The 18,729-nt window shown below is 47.1% G+C and overlaps 1 protein-coding gene across 1 annotated transcript; it reads right to left on the bottom strand.

Annotated features, from left to right (window-relative positions):
• Window positions 1-4,581: 4,581 nt before the first annotated feature.
• LOC119095544 (glycine-rich cell wall structural protein 1.0) lies at window positions 4,582-11,009 on the bottom strand. Its single transcript, XM_037218397.1, has 3 exons — window positions 10,921-11,009; window positions 6,630-7,487; window positions 4,582-4,933 (listed from the first exon to the last, which is right to left on the bottom strand). Exons 2-3 carry the CDS (start codon window positions 7,479-7,481, stop codon window positions 4,796-4,798), a joined length of 990 nt encoding a protein of 329 aa, XP_037074292.1. The 5' UTR covers window positions 7,482-7,487; window positions 10,921-11,009; the 3' UTR covers window positions 4,582-4,795.
• Between the last annotated feature and the right edge of the window lie 7,720 nt (window positions 11,010-18,729).

Here is an 18,729-nt window from a genome sequence, read left to right on the forward strand (position 1 = left end):
GGTCACATGCACCTCCCGTTAACAGTTTGTTCGTTATCAGCACGAGGATTTCCGACATTCCGGCTGTCCCGCAGCATTAGCCCTGCAGCTGGCAACCGCACCGCACTGACCGCACATTGGCGACCGCACCTCACTGAAGCCTCGGCACGAGTGACGTCGCGTGGCAACCGCACCTCGCCGAAGTCTCGGCACCAGTGACGTCGCCGTCCCGTGCAAAGCCTGCGAAAGTCCGACTTATGTTGAAGCCCATGCACGGATTACCCGTGAGTGCAGCTGATCCAGGCTGCCACGGGCATGCCGCAGATATGGCCGTCGATTGGCCGTGTGCATGTCGCGTGTGTACAGCTCACGGGCAGCGCCGCGGACACCCGGGCTTGCCACGTCGCACCTGCGGGTAGGTGTGGACGTGGGCAGGGATCTCCAGGAAGCAGATTGTAGCATTTTTGCAGAATACGGCTCTCACGTTTGTAAACCAAGTCAGCCCACCTGCAGGCCTGTCTTATCACTCTTGGGCATCGTTATCACATATCGCGGCAGCGCGTTTCGACGAATAGAAGCGATACGGTAGGATTTCAGTCCCCATCCCTCTGTATGACCGAACTACAGGTTCCAAAGAGCAGCAACGTTACCCACTTAACCTTGTAATTAGGTAATCTTGCATTCAATTATTACAAGAGTGTCCCCTGCAATATCTGGACTTGCCTGGCGAAGCCCTCGCAGATTTAGGTGCTGGAAAGGATTTCCGCGGGAACGAGATCAAATCCCAGTTCTGATAATTTTTTCAATGAAATCGAGACAGTCTTGCCCATTTACTTCACGAACATGTCGGCCCTCCACATTCCATGAGTTTCGGGAAAACTGGATGCTTCTGATTGAGCGCGATGATTCCAGTCTTCGATCGAGTGCATAATTTTTGTCTTTGTTTTCGGCCACCTCAGCTTTGGTGGGCAAGAACTCTTGGGTCGCGATGGAGCTGACCGTTTTCTCCGCCTGGTTGTGCGGTAAACTTGGGTCCACCCATATGAACTCGAACCGGGATTTCAAGAATCCGGATCTTCAAGATACGGTCGGTGGGCCCAAATTTTCCAAACCGTTAGGCGAAGAATATCGCCGACCTGCAGAGCGGCCAGACAAGTATAGACCGGCAAAGCTTTGAGGAGCTGAGCAAAAACACGAGCGAAGACAAACCCAGATAACAAATCCTCCTCATCATAGTACACAATCCTTGAGTGTAGCACCACTCGTGCAATGCGCACAGTCTACCCGGACTGACGTGGCGGTGACGACGCCCGGCCCGCGTGCGGCCAGGTGTTATGTTTAGCTAGTGGCCGACCACCGGATATTGTACATCGTAGTGGCATACAGTGGACTTGTGTTTACAGGGGTGCCTCTCCAGACATGCAGAGTTGGCACCGTCAGACTCCGATGGCACGCCACTCCTGATGCGTCCGCGTCGGGACGCTTGGCTGCCGGCGCTCAGCAGCCAAATTATTGCACTCATTGCGTTCTTGACAAATTATTGCTAGCTTCTGTGAAAATGACAAAAATAACTTCATTCTCGCATGATCTAAAGGGTCGGGGCTTTTCAAGAATATGTTATGCATGTTTTAAAGCATCGTTCTGCAATTTTTAGTAGCTGAGTTTACTTCCTTTTATGCGTGTGAAAATTGACAGCTTTACTCATTTGGCAGGCTCAAAAGATTGGGAGAAGATGGTTGCAGAGATCCTGCAGTACGTTAACCATATAATCATGTTTAAGTCCTTCTCGCGCATGACATGAGCGTCCGACGTACCGGCCAGACACGTGCCAGCTTGTTGCGGGGACGGGGATTATTCCAACCGCGCGCATTCTGAAAATGGACAGGGCTTCAGGCCCGGAGAAGGACGCGACCAGATTGTATGAAGCTGGGACTGCACGTCCGCTGCAGGAGAGACTTGCTGAGCTGGACGGGCTCCGCGGACATTACATACAGCGGAAGCACCGCATAGAACATCACATACAGCGGAAGCACCGCATAGAACATCACATACAGCGGAAGCACCGCATAGAACATCACATACAGCGGAAGTACCGCATAGAACATCACATACAGCGGAAGCACCGCATAGAACATTACATACAGCGGAAGCACCGCATAGAACATCACATACAGCGGATGCACCGCATAGAACATTACATACAGCGGAAGCACTGCATAGAACACTACATACAGCGGAAGCACCGCATAGGAGTGAGACCAGCCAAGTTGACCATGAGCCTGCCGTTCGTTTTCAATCAGTTAATTAGGACTCCGTGTAGACGTCGTCTAAGCAAACACGTGGTGACATTTAACCATATTTCATGGGTGAGATAAATCCTGCACTGCCGCCAGTGGTTGATTGCTTGCCGCTTCTGAACAGCTAGCTGCAACGCTGCGGAGTTTTTCGCATTTTTATGAAGAAAATATGCATTTGCGTGACATTTTGGGATGCAACAAAAGTCTCAGACTCATTAAATGGTCTTGAGCATCATAAATAAGGCCCCATTCTGAAAGATGACCACTAGGTGGTAAAGCGACGTAGGAAAACACCTGTGCATAATCCGCAGAATGTTTTGTTCGCACGCCACGCTAGCGCATGTTGTAATCATCTCCACATGTGTGCATTGCGTCAGACTCTCAACGATAAAACATTCCAATACGTGGCTACAGGCTCCCGCTTCTGGGGCTGTTTGCGTTGGCTTAGTTGAAAGAGAAGTGCGCATGTGCAGTATACTTTCGTCGGATTTACGGGTTAAACAATGATGCGAATTATGGTTTTGCAACCACACACACACACACACGCATGCATACAACGCTGCTGAAATTCATAATATTTGATAAGAGGGCACTCAGAGGTCACAAGATGAGAGAGCTAGGCTGTGGGTCGGTGAAGAAAAGTGTCGCTAATGGTCCTTCATTCATATGGCTTACCTGGATCCATTGTGCAAGATGTTGAACACCATAGCCTGGCTTGCAAACTTATACCTAACGTTGATGCCTTCCAAAATACACCCCGAATAAACGCATGTTGCATATATTATTTGAAAAATCGCCCCTACTTATTTTCTCAGGAACCGTCTAAAACAGTCAAGCTAGTTATCAGTCTTAAACATATTAACTACCCAGGCATTTCAAGCCGTCCTTGTCGTGTCGTGCTTGTACCAATGCAAATGACTGATTATTTTGTGAACTGCGGTTTTAGAAAATCATGTCTGATATTTACTCCCCACTGTCACACTAACCAATATATATATATATATATATATATATATATATATATATATATATATATATATATATATTACGACACATATAATTGCGTTTCTCCCACTAAAGTTGTGAAAGCAGTTTTTGATATATCTAAGAAGCATGCCGCCACGGGAGTGGTGGTATATTCTGCAGAGCCTCAATCTCTTGTCCCTCCCTCCCCCTCCGCAGGTTTAACGCTCGCAATCCGCAGGGACTAAGGGTAATGGGTTGAAACATACGTTAGCAGTAGTGTAGCTTACTGCATAGTTTGAAACTGCATGCACGTCGGCTCCGCCAAAAAGTGTCCTTTTCGGGTAGAGAACCGTTGTGGGTATATTTTGGAGAAAACCTTAGCCACTTGACCCGCTGAAGGCCCTCAACTCCGAACTCCTTTTGCAAAAATATACTTCAAAATTACGAAAGTTGTTCAGTGCATTAGGGAAGAACATTATTCACAGAGACAGTACTATTGACCTTCTTCCTCAGAAAAACCAGGGAACTATGTCTCCAAACTGTAACCAAGCTTTATCTCCATTTTCCTTTTTCCGAGAAATAAGGCTAACACTACTGTCTTAAAAGTATACTCCTGTAAAAGAATGTCCGCTAGTACCTGTTTCGCGTATTTGGTAAAACGGAAGATACATATTTGGTGTGTCATGACATCAGGGCTACGCCAAAAGCTCCGACCAACAGGGTGGTACGACGTCAGTTATACCCGACATTACTTTTACCACAAAAAAACTTGTCCAGACCCTACTTTACCCTGACATTTTTCTCTACTACAAATAATTATACACTACATGAGTGCTACACGACAAAATTTATGCTTAAAAAGCTTATACAAGTCATTGCGTATGCTGTAAAAACTTATGCCCGGCATTACTTTACAGCAAACATTTATACAGTTTTCGCGACATTATGTCAACTGCAATGAGTTATAGCTGACATTTTTGACGCATTAATTTTGCGGTGTGGCACTGATTTCGCGTAAAAGTCTTTGCTGTAGAAATAATTCCGTGCATACGGAATATCTGTATACGTTTTTGCAATGTCGTGTATAAGTTATACTTGAATAACTGTTTACAATAGAAGAAATGACGAGTATGAATCTTTGCAGCATAAGTTTGGTCGCGTAGCACCAATGTCAAGTATCTGTATTGACAGTGGAAATGGTGTCGTGCACCCTTGCCGGTAGGAGTTTTTGTTGTAGCACTAATGCCATGGGACTCACATATAGGACTGTTCTACTCGAAAGGCGGGGGGAGGGGGGGGGGGGAAGAAAGGGAACTGCGCATCTTGTTCATACGCAAGCACCAAACCAAAATGTGTATTCCTCAGGAGTCCGATGCGACACCACATTGCATGGGGAATCGAGCATACTCAGACATGTGTTATTCACGGAAAGATTGGTGTTTGAAGTCCGCTCTTGGTCGACACTAACATCCACCGGTCAGACGCTGTTCTTGATTGGCTACTGGCTAGGAGCGCTGTGCTCCGGTATGGCATTGGTAGTGACCGCCGGCCGCTCAGTGGTAAGTCCCGTCAGTCTTCTGATTGGAGACAGCTCCAGTGTTCGAGGTTGAGACTTTGCCCAGAGGGCCGCTGGCCTGAGCACTGGTGGCCAGCGCCGCGTTAGTGCTGCTGCCCCCGAGCGCGGCGGAGCCCTGCAACAAAGAACACGTGCGTTACACTCTGAGCGATGGAACAGGATTGAGCAGGCGATTTTAAGCCACTGACTCAGATTAGTTGCGGACTTAAAACATATCAGTTGTGCTACAGAGCGGGGGTGCAGCTAGGGTCAGAGGCGTTTCTTGATTGTTTCGTGTTCTGCACAGATATTGGGAGGCCATATTGATTGCACATTTCCTTTGATCGAAGCGCTGTCGAAAAGTTGAACTAAAACGGCTTATCATTGCTCGCTTGATATGTTCATCGTTGCCCAATGATCGACTAGAAATAAATAAAATGACATAGTTCCGGGCTTGCGCGAGCGCAGCCTCAAAGAGCAAAAACACCGATACTAGGCGCTGCAGTCTCCATTAGCCATTATACGGAACCCTACGCAACTAACACCGGGCGGTTGAAAAGCTCTGGACGAAAGCGGAAACATCTTGGAAGCTTCAAGTGCTCCCCGCTTTGTATGAAACTGATTCGTGCTTATAGAAAACGCTATGCTCAGCAGATGTCATCTGTCCAACTTTCAGTTTGGTGCCCAAGCGAACAATACTCGAAGCGCGAACTTCGTACGCGATGGTGATATCTCCGCACACTGTTCGCGTTGATGCAACTCCTAATCCGTCCAAAGGATGGACCGCAAGGATGCTCGGGTCATATACACGCAGTGCAAGGGTACTCGGTGGTAAAAAACTTAACATTTTTATAAGCATAACTTTCCGACGACATCTCGATCTTGCGGAGGACGTCTGACACGTAGTACAAGCTGCGGCTGCTACCGCCGCTCGGTTCGACGGAGATTCCAACTCGGCGCTTGGGGGCTATCACCAAAAGTTGCGAACGCGCATGCTCACCCTTGATATCACTTTTTCATCAATCGATTCTAACAATGGATGCGCGCCAACCGGCACACGCGAGCTGCCTATGCAAACATTTTTTTCTTCTCATTTCGATTTATAGTATCGAACGGTAAGGAAACGCCTACTGGCGCAGGCACCTCGGTCCGGCTTATGAGGCCGCTGGCTGAAACGATGTGGAAGGACTGCGTTCGGTACCGGGGCCCCTGACCAACACGCAGCCTTTCCTTGGCCCATTGTGAGCCCTTTCACTGTCGTTCGCCATAACTCTTTTTACTGTCGGAGGGCTGCGATCAACGCGAGAGAACCACTGAAAGTTGAATTCCCGTCTCTATTGCTGTTCAGCAAATAATCCCCTGGCTGACTCGGCGTCCCTTGCCGGCACCGAATCCCCTGTCACGTACTGCAGGCCTCCAGCTTGGGTGAATGTTACAGACAGTGCAAGAGGTCTGCAGTGAAATTCGCGAGCCTCGCTTGGGAAATAAGCCGACAGTTTGTTAACTGTGGCTTCTGGCCGACATAGAGACCCTCATACCACCAAAGGCCCAAAATCGACGCTAGAAGCCCTCTGACTAACATTTCGGAGCTCGGACCTTTGGGCTGGGGTCCCTTCCAAACCTTCTGGCCGCTCGGGACCTAAGATCGTGGGCACGCGTTCCCTGTGCCCCTGCCGGCGCCCGTGATGCAAAAGTCACGTTTCCTTCCCCTACCGCATTCCTTCTTCACTCAAATAGCTTGGGCGTTACATAACACGACGCCGTTACATGAGGCTCGGATTTTAAAGCCGGGTCACGTCACCTGACCGCAGAAAACCGTAGCGAGGACTTACCTCCGCGACGGCACTAGTGCTGGTGAATGACGTCGAGCCACCCGGGCCTACGCTTTCAGCCGAGGCCACGTTGCCGGCGGCAGATCCCGTAGCCGTGCCGAAACCTGGGAGGCCGGCGAACTGATTGCTGATAGCGCCAGCGCTACCAAAGGAAGAGCCGCCGCCAAAACCTCCTGCGGCGCCGAGCAGACCGGCGAGACCACCCGCGCCACCAGGCGCACCAGACCCTCCGCCGTGAGCTCCTGTGGCCAAGGCTCCTCCACCGTGACCTCCTCCACCTCCCAAGCCAGTATGTGGGCCTCCTCCGACAACTGCACCTCCAGTAGGGCCTGCTCCTCCCAGGTTTCCACCCCCGAGGTTGCCTCCGCCAGCATTTCCACCTCCAGAGCTGCCACCTCCAAGATGTCCTCCTCCAGAGCTGCCACCTCCAAGATGTCCTCCTCCAGAGCTGCCACCTCCAAGATGTCCTCCTCCAGAGCTGCCACCTCCAAGATGTCCTTCTCCGAGGTCGCTACCTCCACCACCACCTCCGCCGCCCCCGCCACCTCCACTGGCAATGCCGCTGCCGCTGCCACTGCCGCTACCGCTACCGCTGCCGCTGTCGCCGCCACCGCCACCACCACCACCGCCGCCGCCGCCGCCGCCGCCGCCGCTGCTGCTGCCGCTACCGCTGCCGCTGCCGCTGCCGCTGCCACCGCCGCCTCCGCCGCCGCCACCGCCGCCGCCGCCGCCGCCGCCGCCTCCACCACCGCCACCGCCGCCGCCGCCGCTGACGCTGCCCCTGTCGTCGTAGTTGGTTACGCCGCAGCTGACGACGCAGACGACGCTCAGCAGGATGACGAAGCGCTTCATGGTGACCTGAGGGCAGGGCAGACGAGGCGTCAGCGGGAGCGGCGAGCCGGTCATCTCGCACCGGCAATGTGCGAACGCACCTCATCGCCGTCAGCGCGGGCGGTCCAGAGACGTTGAGGTGACGCGTCCGTAGTCCTCAATTCCTCATCGCGGAATATACGCGCGTGAAATCGTGATTCCTCATCGTGAATATGCGCGTATGTGAGAGTAATCAAAATATGCACGCGTGGCGTAAGCAAGGCAAGAGGGCAACTGAGTGAGCTTTTGAGCATTATGCACTAATCGAAAACAACGGAGCGAAAAGATCACCGTTCGCTTTCGGTTTTCAAACCCACATTATGTGATAATTTTGTATGGAAAGGAAAGGAAACGTTCCCCGTAGTTAGGGCTGCAAAATAGATATTACATCATTGAAGTTGTCAATCTAGTACTGTCACATTGCAAGTCTGGCACGGATTTTAAATTAATCTCACTGCACACTTTTGGTGTGATTGGATTCAATAAAATCGTTTGCAAGAGGTCTAGCTTAATCCCCTCTGCACTAAGCTCCATCGCTACCTGTCGGTCACCATGTCTTCTAATGGTGACTGCGCTCTCCGTAAGCGTAAACCTCCAGTGCTCGTGATAAGGTGTGTTCAATGGGTCGATGACAAACAATATCTACCGAATATGTTAAAAACAGAAAGTGAAGATTCTTAGTGTGTAATAACTCGCACAGAACGTTACGCACTCGCTCGCGATGGCAACGGCAACGCTTCTGGTCACTGCCGTGTTGTAACCCAGCACGACAAGATGGTCGCCGTGGTCACGTGGTCACCACCAGACGGTGGCAGGCGGACCCGTCGTTTGGCGCCGCCATCTTGGCCTGTCCTGCGACTATCTGCTACGAGCCATGTGCCGTGTCCGCCGTGGGCCAAGAGCACCCTGCATGCTAACGGGTACGTCGGCACCGTGGAGGCGTTGGCACCTCGCCAGCCCAGCGCCAGTGCTGCCATCTGTGTACCGATCGTGACGTGTGGAGGCGTCAGTGGAACCGTAAGGGATTCCACAGAAGCGATACGTCCTTTAACCACCTGCAATTTTGTGTAACCTTCTGCAGATAGGGCTGCGTGGGTTTATAGCTCAGTTTGTAATGCCGAAAAGACTGTTAGGATACACCGTCCACTTGCCTTGTGGATATACAAATGTGAAATAAGGTGTTCAAGCGTATTGTCATTCTAGGAATTCTGTCAAAAAGTTTCGGCGTGTACAGATGAGTTGCCAAAGTAGGTCACATGAAGTTTTGCTCTGCCTTACTTCACCTTGCCTTTGTGACTTTTTGTTAGTCGGATTTTCGAAATTATGTTGCGATCACGGGCAGATGATTGTAACGGATAACCTATCATAAAATCTTGAACCGTGCTATTTGCCTCTTATCTATCTTGCCCGACACTGTCCTTGGTCATCCCTTATATGCCTCTCCAATTAATGTTATATGTCTGTGCCCAAACTCCCCTTATTGATCCTGAATTTATCGCGGGGGGCGCACACGTATTACATATAATCTAAAAGTCGCAATATATCGTATGAGAAGGCTCGGTTGCTTGTGTCACTATGTCAGTGGGTCTATATGCCATCATATTTAGTTATTTATTCATCTGTTGATATTAATATGTATGTTTTATCTATATATATATATATATATATATATATATATATATATATATATGTTTTAGGTATATATATATATATATATATATATATATATCCATTTATCGAGCGGACGAGAACAAAAAATTGTCACTGTCAATGGGCACGCAAATCCAGGAAGTGCATGAAGCTCGTAACAAACAGAATCGGTAATGCGCAGATTCCACCACCTGTTGGTAGCCACCGATCCACTCATCGTCCTCATCTGGCAGACCCAGGCGCCGACGAAGGCCCTCGCAGCACAGCTCGAGCGCAGTGGGGCTAAGTCAAGGACGTCAAGGACGTCGATATATGAAATAAGGGTAAAAATGAAGACCAGAGCAATGCAGCGTAACGATCAGTGTCATGGGTTGGCCTTGTCGAGCCGTCTGAGATGAAAAAGACATATTACGCAATTGGGCATCTCTTAAGCTTGGTGCACGTTTGCTGGTTGCATAACGATTTAATTTGAACAGATCCCGCTCGCTCAGTCTGGTATTTGCTCAGTTATGTTGTGTATGAGTTAAATGCGTCTCGTAAATCATATCGAGGTAGGTGTGCCAGACACGCATATCATGGCACGCTATGACACCAAGCTTATTACGCAATTGCACAATTATCACAATTATTGTTGTTATATTATCGCGCAATTAGATGACACTTTTACGCATGTGCTTCCAAGCTTATTTCAATCATATTGCACGCCTCTTGTTCGGCACTCATTTTTGTAATGCATTGGCTTCCTTGATGCAAAGTTACACGTGTCAATAGCACAACAAAGCGCCAAGAGCACCGTTAAAAATGAATATGGAGCTTGCCCACATGCCAATTATCGTGGTAAGCGGATATATATATGTACATCTACATCGATCCTTCTGTCTGTTGCATGAGCAATGGATTGGGAAAAGGCATATGCGTCATGACATAAAAAGCTTTCGAAGATACTCCATTCTTCTGCACTCCTCTTGTGTCCTTCATCAAGGCAAATTTGTTGTATAATGTAAGGGACCGCATCTGCTTTTATTCATTTCAACTTAATCAAGGGATGTGCAAAAGTCTGCACGAAATAGTCTGCAGAAGTCCGCGGGCGTTTAACTAAGAAACCAGATAGTTTTAAGTCTTAGGCAGGGTCGCACACTTTACTGAATGATCTTCAAAATGGTCATAACGGTTCAAAACCACTAACAAATGTCGAACACTTCCTTTAACTGGGCAATGATATCCACAACTACAGTGCGGCATCTTATGACATGTCAAATAATAAATGGACGCATGACACTAACTTCGTCACAGAACAAGAGGAGTGCATTCTCGGCCTTCATATGGAGCGTAAAAGACATTTACATGTTGAATGCTGCTGAGCTAGATAGTTCGGTCACATCTCAGCTCGTTTTAGCACAGTGCGCGCTGCAGCGAACCGACGCACTGGCCAGTTGCTTAAACAAGGGATGCAACGCATGAAGTTGTGGTATTTGTGTAGAAGAGCACCAATGCCTCATAATGGATACGTTTTCCATACCGCCGGGAACAAAGCATAACTTTGTTGGCGTGTAGCACGCCAGGAAATCATACCTTTGCTTCATAATATTGAAGCCCGCTGCACAAAAAAGTTTAATTTATTTGTAAAGCAAGTCAGAAAAATAATAAGCGATGTCAGGAATGAAATACCAGATAATGTTGAAACCAATTCCGATCGTTACTTTCTTCCTTCACAGCCACAGTCAGTGATACGGACAGCCCAAGTGAGGCAGCGACAGTGTCAGACACTCACCTGTTGTTGTGGAGCGGGGCGGAGGCCTGGACCTCGGTTGCATGCGCGGCTGTATATATAGGCCGCTAAAGGCGTAGCCGGCGGCCCGGTCTTCCCACCGATCTTCTCTTCACATTCATCCGTAACGACCAACTTATGCAGGGCTACGTCACGACTGCATAGTCAAGTGCGGAGATTAGACCAATCAGTGCCGGGGCTGGGCCTCCCGTAGAGGCGCCCTGCGCCGAAAACCGAAGTGCAAATTGGAGAGGTCACCTTGTGAGCCATGGGAAATTATGCATGGAGAATGCTGGGAAGGGACGGCATGATGCACCTTCTCGAAAGGCATCTTTCAGCAAAATCAGGCTGGTATTGAATACAGTTGGTATGATCTCGGACACACCTTCCATCATTGGTAGGGCGAAGGTATCGACCATGCGGTCATGTGTTCTTTCATGAGCCGTAACAATCCACTATCCGTATCAATTATGTGTGGGCGAATGCCTACACGCCCGTCCAAGGATGCCACAATGATTGCATCTATAGTCATGCGGTGCTGTTGTGGAGACATGCTGTGTGGAGGTCAAATGGCTCGATTGTTTATAGTGAAGTCACACAAATCCAACTCAGCTTGAAATTTTGTGTCAAACGATTTAGTTTCACTCCGGCCAGTTACGAGCCTGAAGGTTGAATTTGGACGAGTTTTGTTGCTGGAATCAGCCTGCTGTCACTGGAATCTGCGGCATTGAACTATCCCGTCGGGTAGCGTTCATTTTGCCGTTATGCTCAACTAATGTCCATTTTCATCGATGAGATAACTAGCTGGAAATTTGCACCCCAGGCGCATTCACATCATTCCGCTATTGACAGCGAACAGAACTGAGCTCAGTATTAACTACTGAACACGTCCAAAGGCAGCATTTTTCCAGATATATAGAATCACTTGCAACCATAAACCACTGACACAAAAAATGCTCAACGAGAATTAACGCTTTACTTACTGTCTCCTGAGGCATATGACTTCATTGCCATTTATAATGACACATTACACCAGTGAGAAAGGCATTCATGTCCCAGTTTTTTGGCGCATGCGATGGAGCCGACCTGTGTTCAATTAAAATTTTGACGGTCGATTAATCATTGATTCACATTCCTGTTGGCCGATTTAGATCTGAGTCAACTAATTATATAATATTTTGTATAATTATAACATGCAATATTTTGCCACGTAATTAACAATATTTTACCTGCAGTGAATCAGTTACTTTTCGATTGACACCTCAGATCAGTGATTCAAATATTAAATTTCTTAAAGACTTAAATTATCATCTTTTAGGGTGGCTCAGGATGGAGGCGTCATAGCATAAATGCCAATATCCTGATTTGATTGCGATTTGAATAAGTCACTTGTTCACAGCCAAATAATAGTGACTCTTCACTGTAATGCAATGCTGACCACGTGCTGATAGGCAAAAAATCAGACTTGGATCGAATAATATGCCCTAAAATTGCGAATGTGCTGCGATTCCAATGTCTTGTGGCCCGCGTTGTCTTAAAATCTTGAAAGCTTTGATTTGCAATTTGCATGCGATGAGCAAAACCCAACACCCACGCAAAAGGATTGCGAAGTTTACAACGGTGAACGCCGTCTCGCGTGCGCCAGAGTCGTCCAATGCATTATAAACACAATTCAGCGCTGTTTTGAAATGCTGACCGCCTAATTTGGACTCGAAAGTGAATAAAATAGATCTGCGCATGATATCCCGGTAGAGGTGCGGTTCCGCTTACCAGTGCTATCTATATTCATAACAGATGACAAAGTGCCCCACGCTAAAGGTGGGGCACTTTCTCTACGAACGTTTCGCTTCCGTGGAATCGCTCACGGCTCGGCCGACGCCTCCGCGTGTCGGGATCGCTGCACAGATGGCAGCACTGGTGCCGGGCTGGCAGGGTGTCAACGCCCCGGCGGCGCCAGAATACCTGTTGTCAGGCAGGGTGCTGTTCGCCCGGGGTGGTCACGGCGCCGGTTCCGGGGTAGACGGTCGCAGGAAAAACCGACTCAGCGGCGCCAAAGAACGAGCCGGCCTGCTACCGTCTGGCGCTAAACACGTGGCCGCGGCGACCCTGTTGTTATGCTGGGTTACAATATAGCAGAAACCGCAATCGTGGCCACCGCAATAGCGGGCGAGCGCGTAAAATGCGATAAGAATTATTGTATACCAAACATTATCACTCAGTACTTTGTAACATATTTGGGGGGACTTGTTTCATCAACGTCTCGAACAAACCCCATATGAACACATTAGAGACGTACGCTTAACGAGAACGCTAGTGCCACCAGAAGACGTATAACACTGACAGGCAGCGATGGAGCAGAGCGCAAGAAATATCAAGTTTATGATAATACACTCCAAAATGACTAGTAATTAAGAATAAACCTTAGCAACAGCTAAACCAACGCCCGGCAGAGGTCCGAGACAACCGCGCGCGGCGAGGTAAAAGTTGACTTCCCTGGGATTTCCAACTTCCGGATGTCGTGCGAATAAGGAAACAAAGATCGTGTTGTGAGGCCTCGTAAAAGCGTGAGGAATGCACACCAAATGTTTGACCTCAGGTCAAATTTGAGGTCACCTGAGATCACGGAAGAGCAAAGTCAGTAGTTCTGATAGATGCAGTTGAAACATATGTTAGCACTTCAAGACTTCTATTGAGTTCACGGAAATAAGCGCTTAAAACTGTGGGGATTCATTCCGACTATTGTGTTTCCTCACAAGGATCAGGTCAGATCAGGTCACCGTTCAAAATTTGTCTACTAATAGCCTACAAGGAACGATTCTCCTACAACTGTGTTTCTGAGTAAGTTTATTTCATGAGGTGCAACTAGGAGACAAAGTACTTCCAGATACCAAATAAATGCTAAGCTGAGCTTAAGATTATCTGGGATCAACATAGGTCAAATCTATAGACCATCCAATCGAAAAAAATCCAGTGCTAACCGCGTCTATGTGACCAGTACAATGTTCTTCTATGGTCAGAAACAATGTGCTGTGCATGTACAGATGCTCGAGATCGCATAACTGTTTTCTACATTATACATGTCCTTTTACATGATATTTATTTTATGTTAAACTATACATTATGTAGTCCCTTTGACGCTTGACGAAGTATTTGTAACAAAATGAGAACAGGCACATCGGCTCATGAAACGATGCTGTCCACAGCACCACAAAAGCAATAAGGAGGTGGTTACACGCGTTACATTCGTTCGTCTATCATCTCCGCTATTGGCCACACAGGTCACTGACCTCGAATAAGGTCATATAACCTTGCATGTCCTCACGTGACCTACTGTGACTTCATTATGCATAGAATGATAGCGCAGCATGTTTTCAGTGGAGTTTTCGAATTCTGTGAGCAAAATTGCTTCAAAAACTGTCTTTTTTAGCTCAGTATGTAATTTGCAAAATCTACCTACAGAAGTAAGTCATGACCTGAGCCATTGTGGTGTACTTTGTGGTCATATGTTGATTTTACATCTGAGTTGCAATTTTTTCCTCATATACAAACACCAAAACTGCACATGTATACGTAAAATCGTCCCGTTCAACATGCGATGGCTTGTATTTCCAAAACATTCACTATAGTTACGGCAGAACAGCATTTCAACTCTCATCGCATCATAAAAAACAACACTCAGAAGTTGCGATTATTTATTGATATACTTCATTGGTGGCATGTACACAGTGAAGGATATCTAATGTCTTGTTTTGCACCTGTTATATCTCATTCGGTATCAACAGAATATCAAATGCCTTTTTCCTAGGCTGTGCTTTGTAAAACTGTGCAAATGAAAAGCTTCAGACGTGTACCTGAAGCGATGAACAGCTAAGATTGTAAATCATGAGTATAGGAATTCAAAAATGATGTTTTTGTGCTCTTGTCACCTCAGCGAGCTAAAGAAAACTGCATGCTGGATTGATCCGTGGGCACTCATTTCATTTTTCATATTATTTGCCAGCAGAGGTGAATACGGCCGAAAGCACTTAAAATTATGTTCATTGATAATGCACCTCAGCAAAAGGTAAAGGATGGAAATTGCGTAGTTTGTTTATCATCATATACACCAGGCTCCACGCAACACGTGATGAGTGATTTTCCAACATATTTCATGATAATTACACATCAGCACCCAGTTAAAACAGCTGGTTAAATATAGCGGTCACGAGGTGTCATTTGTCATCAGCGATATCTTTGTGTGCAATATGCCACATTCCCACCACTAACACGTTTAACGCCTCTTATATATTTTGTGCGATTCTGCAAGTGAAAATCTGGAAAGGTTCAGCCGAGATCATTAAGCACAGAAAGCCTCCCGCACCAATAATGCTAACATTCAAAACACCATAATGCTGTGCTATGGCCAGCATGACGAATCTAAAAATGGTTGGCTGAAGCGGTTCACTGCTTAGGTTCCATGATCGGCTGATATTGGTTTACTAGGGTTTGGCAAGTCTACCAAGATATTCGCAATGATTTACGCAAGATTTGCGAGGTAAAGCTGTGCTGAAGTGCAGCCCAACACCTCCATTTAAACTGCATGATACTTTGACGCCTACATTTACCATGATTGCGATGGTGGGCATATGCTATTTTCGCGTGTTGATTGGGTATGAATGTTGTCAGTGTGAGTATGAACGTTGTGATTATCATAGCGCGTAGTGCAAGCACTCAGGGAATAGTGCATTAGTGAAACATATCGCTGGTATACCTGCCGCTGTCGCTGGTACGCCTATGCGTATATGAAACATGCCGCTAATATGTCGCTGGCATACCCGCAATGTAAACGGTAACCTTGGACGGAACAATCATCCAAGCAGAGGCGCACAAGCCCGCCTACTTGGTTACGATGTAAACGGCAGGGCATATGGAAGGCTCTTCGTGTGAGATAGAATTTGTATTTCTATTTATCACCACTAAAACGATACTTAATGAGTTTGGAGAGAAGAATCCTCTGCGGCATGTCAAATAACCTACAATTTATTTTAGTAGCGACGACTCTGTTCCGTTGCTGATCAGCTTGTCAGCTGATTGGTTGTCTCATGGATGTAGCAGTCTTCGGGCTTCCTCCGAGCACTTACGTTGGCTTATAAAACAGGCCCGGATGCGGCGTGAGGGAAGCAGTAGGGAAGCAGTGAGGCGAATTTGGTGGACGTGTTTCAAACGCAGCGCACAAAACGTTTGAAAACCTAATTAACCAGCGTAGCAAAATGTCTTATGACTTGCCGTATCGTGAGCTTGCCGTGGGTGAAGTGTCGCGTCATGATGTGTCGCTTCAGCTTTATCGATAGCAAAACAAGGTTGAACTCTGTCACCGTGTGAGATGGAGGATGGCTGCTCCATCGCGGAGGCATGCACGACGTGGCAATAAAGATTGCAGATTTCAAGGTGAACCACAGAACTGTCAAACGGCATCAGATACACGTATATGATGGTGGAGCCGTGGTCTTCCCGAACGCTGCTTTTGGAGCTGGTGGCATGTGGGGCACCCGGATGCGCTCAACCGCTGGTGAGTCATGAATTATTACTGATTTCAGATACACTGACATCATTTCAGAAGGCGGCACCGGGCGGCGCCATCTATAGTTGCGAATAATGTGTGCCGTCATGAACGTGGCGTTTGGTTCTAATCAGCATGATTATGTTCCGTGCGTTATGCTTAAACAGAGCCAGCTGGCAATTTCAACAAAGTATGTGATTAAGAATATATTATAGGCTTAGCAGATATCATAAATTCTAAATGTATCGATTTATTCCGCTGTATTAGTGTCATTCGTTTTTAAGATAACAGATTGACTTGATAAAAGCTATAGTAATGGATGTGTACACATATGAATGTGGTTATGCAGAGAATATTCCCACTTTACTAAACTGTCCTGCTCTGTTTTTGTCGCATTCTTCCTTTGCATTTAAATGACAATAAAATACACGCTCGCGTGATAAATTATTCTTACAAAGAAAAAATGATGAGAAAAGAGACACGAGACGCATGAAAACAAATGATTTTCATTTGAGTAACACTTCGAATGGCACAAATAGTGATGAGACAGACGGGTATTCGTGGGTGTCCTGTATGTAGCAGTTCGGGGAGTTTGTGCACCTCTGTATCCAAGTAAACCATGCTCCCGAAGCCAAGGTACCCTTCGGAATTAGTACAATGCTAAACGCTATTGTGGAGAAACCAGAGTCATTGTGCAACGCTTCGTTGAATTAACTCGAGTTTGGACGACTCTGTGAGATTGACCCAGCAGTCCACCCCTAAAACACGCATTTTGCCCAAAGTTGTTAAACAGGGTTATCTGTAGCGCTTTAGTCAAATCTGATAATTTGATTGCAATTAGGCCCATGGGTCAAGAGTTGGAGCATGAGGCACGATGGAGGTTACCCTGTCACATGTGTTGCTACAAGTACCGTTTTCCTCTGCTGTCAAAAGTTGTAAACCCATCAAACTACATATGTTCTGACTCCCATAATACAACAAATGCGAATCACATACAGTGTGTTCTCAGCACTTTAGACCTCATCACTTTTGGCCATAGCTCTGCCTCAATGACAAGCTCGGTAGAAAACTGCGACCCACGCGCTTGGAACGGAATTATTGGTCAGTTTCAATGACGAGACGAATAATTTCACTAAACTTAGGATATCCTCCGAAGTGTACTACTGAGAGGAAAATTCTGAACTTTGGCCGGCCTCAAAGTATTTTCAGGTGATTACGCTCAAATACGTATGTTATCAAATACATGTTTTATTAAATGAGCTGAGAAATTTAGCAGCCTGCAGTCACGTAAGCAGTGAAACGCGTCACTCAACTTTGGTACTAGCGCACAATAATTTTAGTGGAAGAAAGTGGGGAGTTCGGGCTTCGATCACAGATTTCGCTTGGGTACTATTGAGGCAAATGCTATTTTCTACCGTTCAGCCTAGCTTAATGACAAAACATCTGAAGTGCATGTTGCAAGCATTACATCTTTACCTGAGCTGTCATTATCTGTACTTTATTAATAGGTTATACGGCTGTACCCGGCCGCCTGGCCGAAATACTCCGTGAAGTTTCAATCACAATATATTTGAGATCAAATCGAAAACAGCTATTTTATTTCAAGCTGAAAACACAGGTGTCAGAAGTACAGTGGGCGTTTCAAGATTCAGTCCGGTTTTTTAGGAGGCTTTTCTATCTTGTCCTTTCTCCACTCTCCAATCGTTTAACCGCCGAGATCTTTGGAGCTCCTACCGACATGGTGAACAACTTTATAAAGCAACGAGCTCGAACAAGTGCAAAGAGCCCTCTCTACGGTTGCTATGATGAGTAAGGGTACAGTGTACAAGAGACAAAACAGAAAGTTGGGGCTTTCTTTGAACAAAACGACATCAGTCGTGTCTGCCGTGGTGCGGCAAACCACGTCATTTTAAAGCAGCGAGGGAGTGATGGTAAAACATTAAAAAAAACGTCTGGAGTCAGGAACCTTCCGGAGGCTGATTTGGTGTTTCGGGAGGATCTGTCGTATCCGCGTATATACTTATCCACGCTTGCGGAACTGCGCCCCGGCGGGAACTCCATGCTGGCGGGAAGTACTGGAACCCACTGCGTGTAGACTTACACCCATCACCACCACCCGAAACTGCAACTGGCTGCACTTAGGGCAAATAGCGTGTCGTGCAAATATCTCATGCGACGCGCTGTCCGCAACATGACCGCCGCGGCTTCTTTAATGAGCGACTGTGAGCGATATCCAGGCGAACAGTCCTCGCGTGCGTGTAGTCTCTGTACAG

This window comes from Pollicipes pollicipes, unplaced genomic scaffold (assembly GCF_011947565.3).
Source record: "Pollicipes pollicipes isolate AB1234 unplaced genomic scaffold, Ppol_2.1 Scaffold_4219;HRSCAF=4965_pilon_pilon_pilon, whole genome shotgun sequence".
NCBI classification, from domain to species: Eukaryota; Metazoa; Arthropoda; class Thecostraca; order Pollicipedomorpha; family Pollicipedidae; genus Pollicipes; species Pollicipes pollicipes.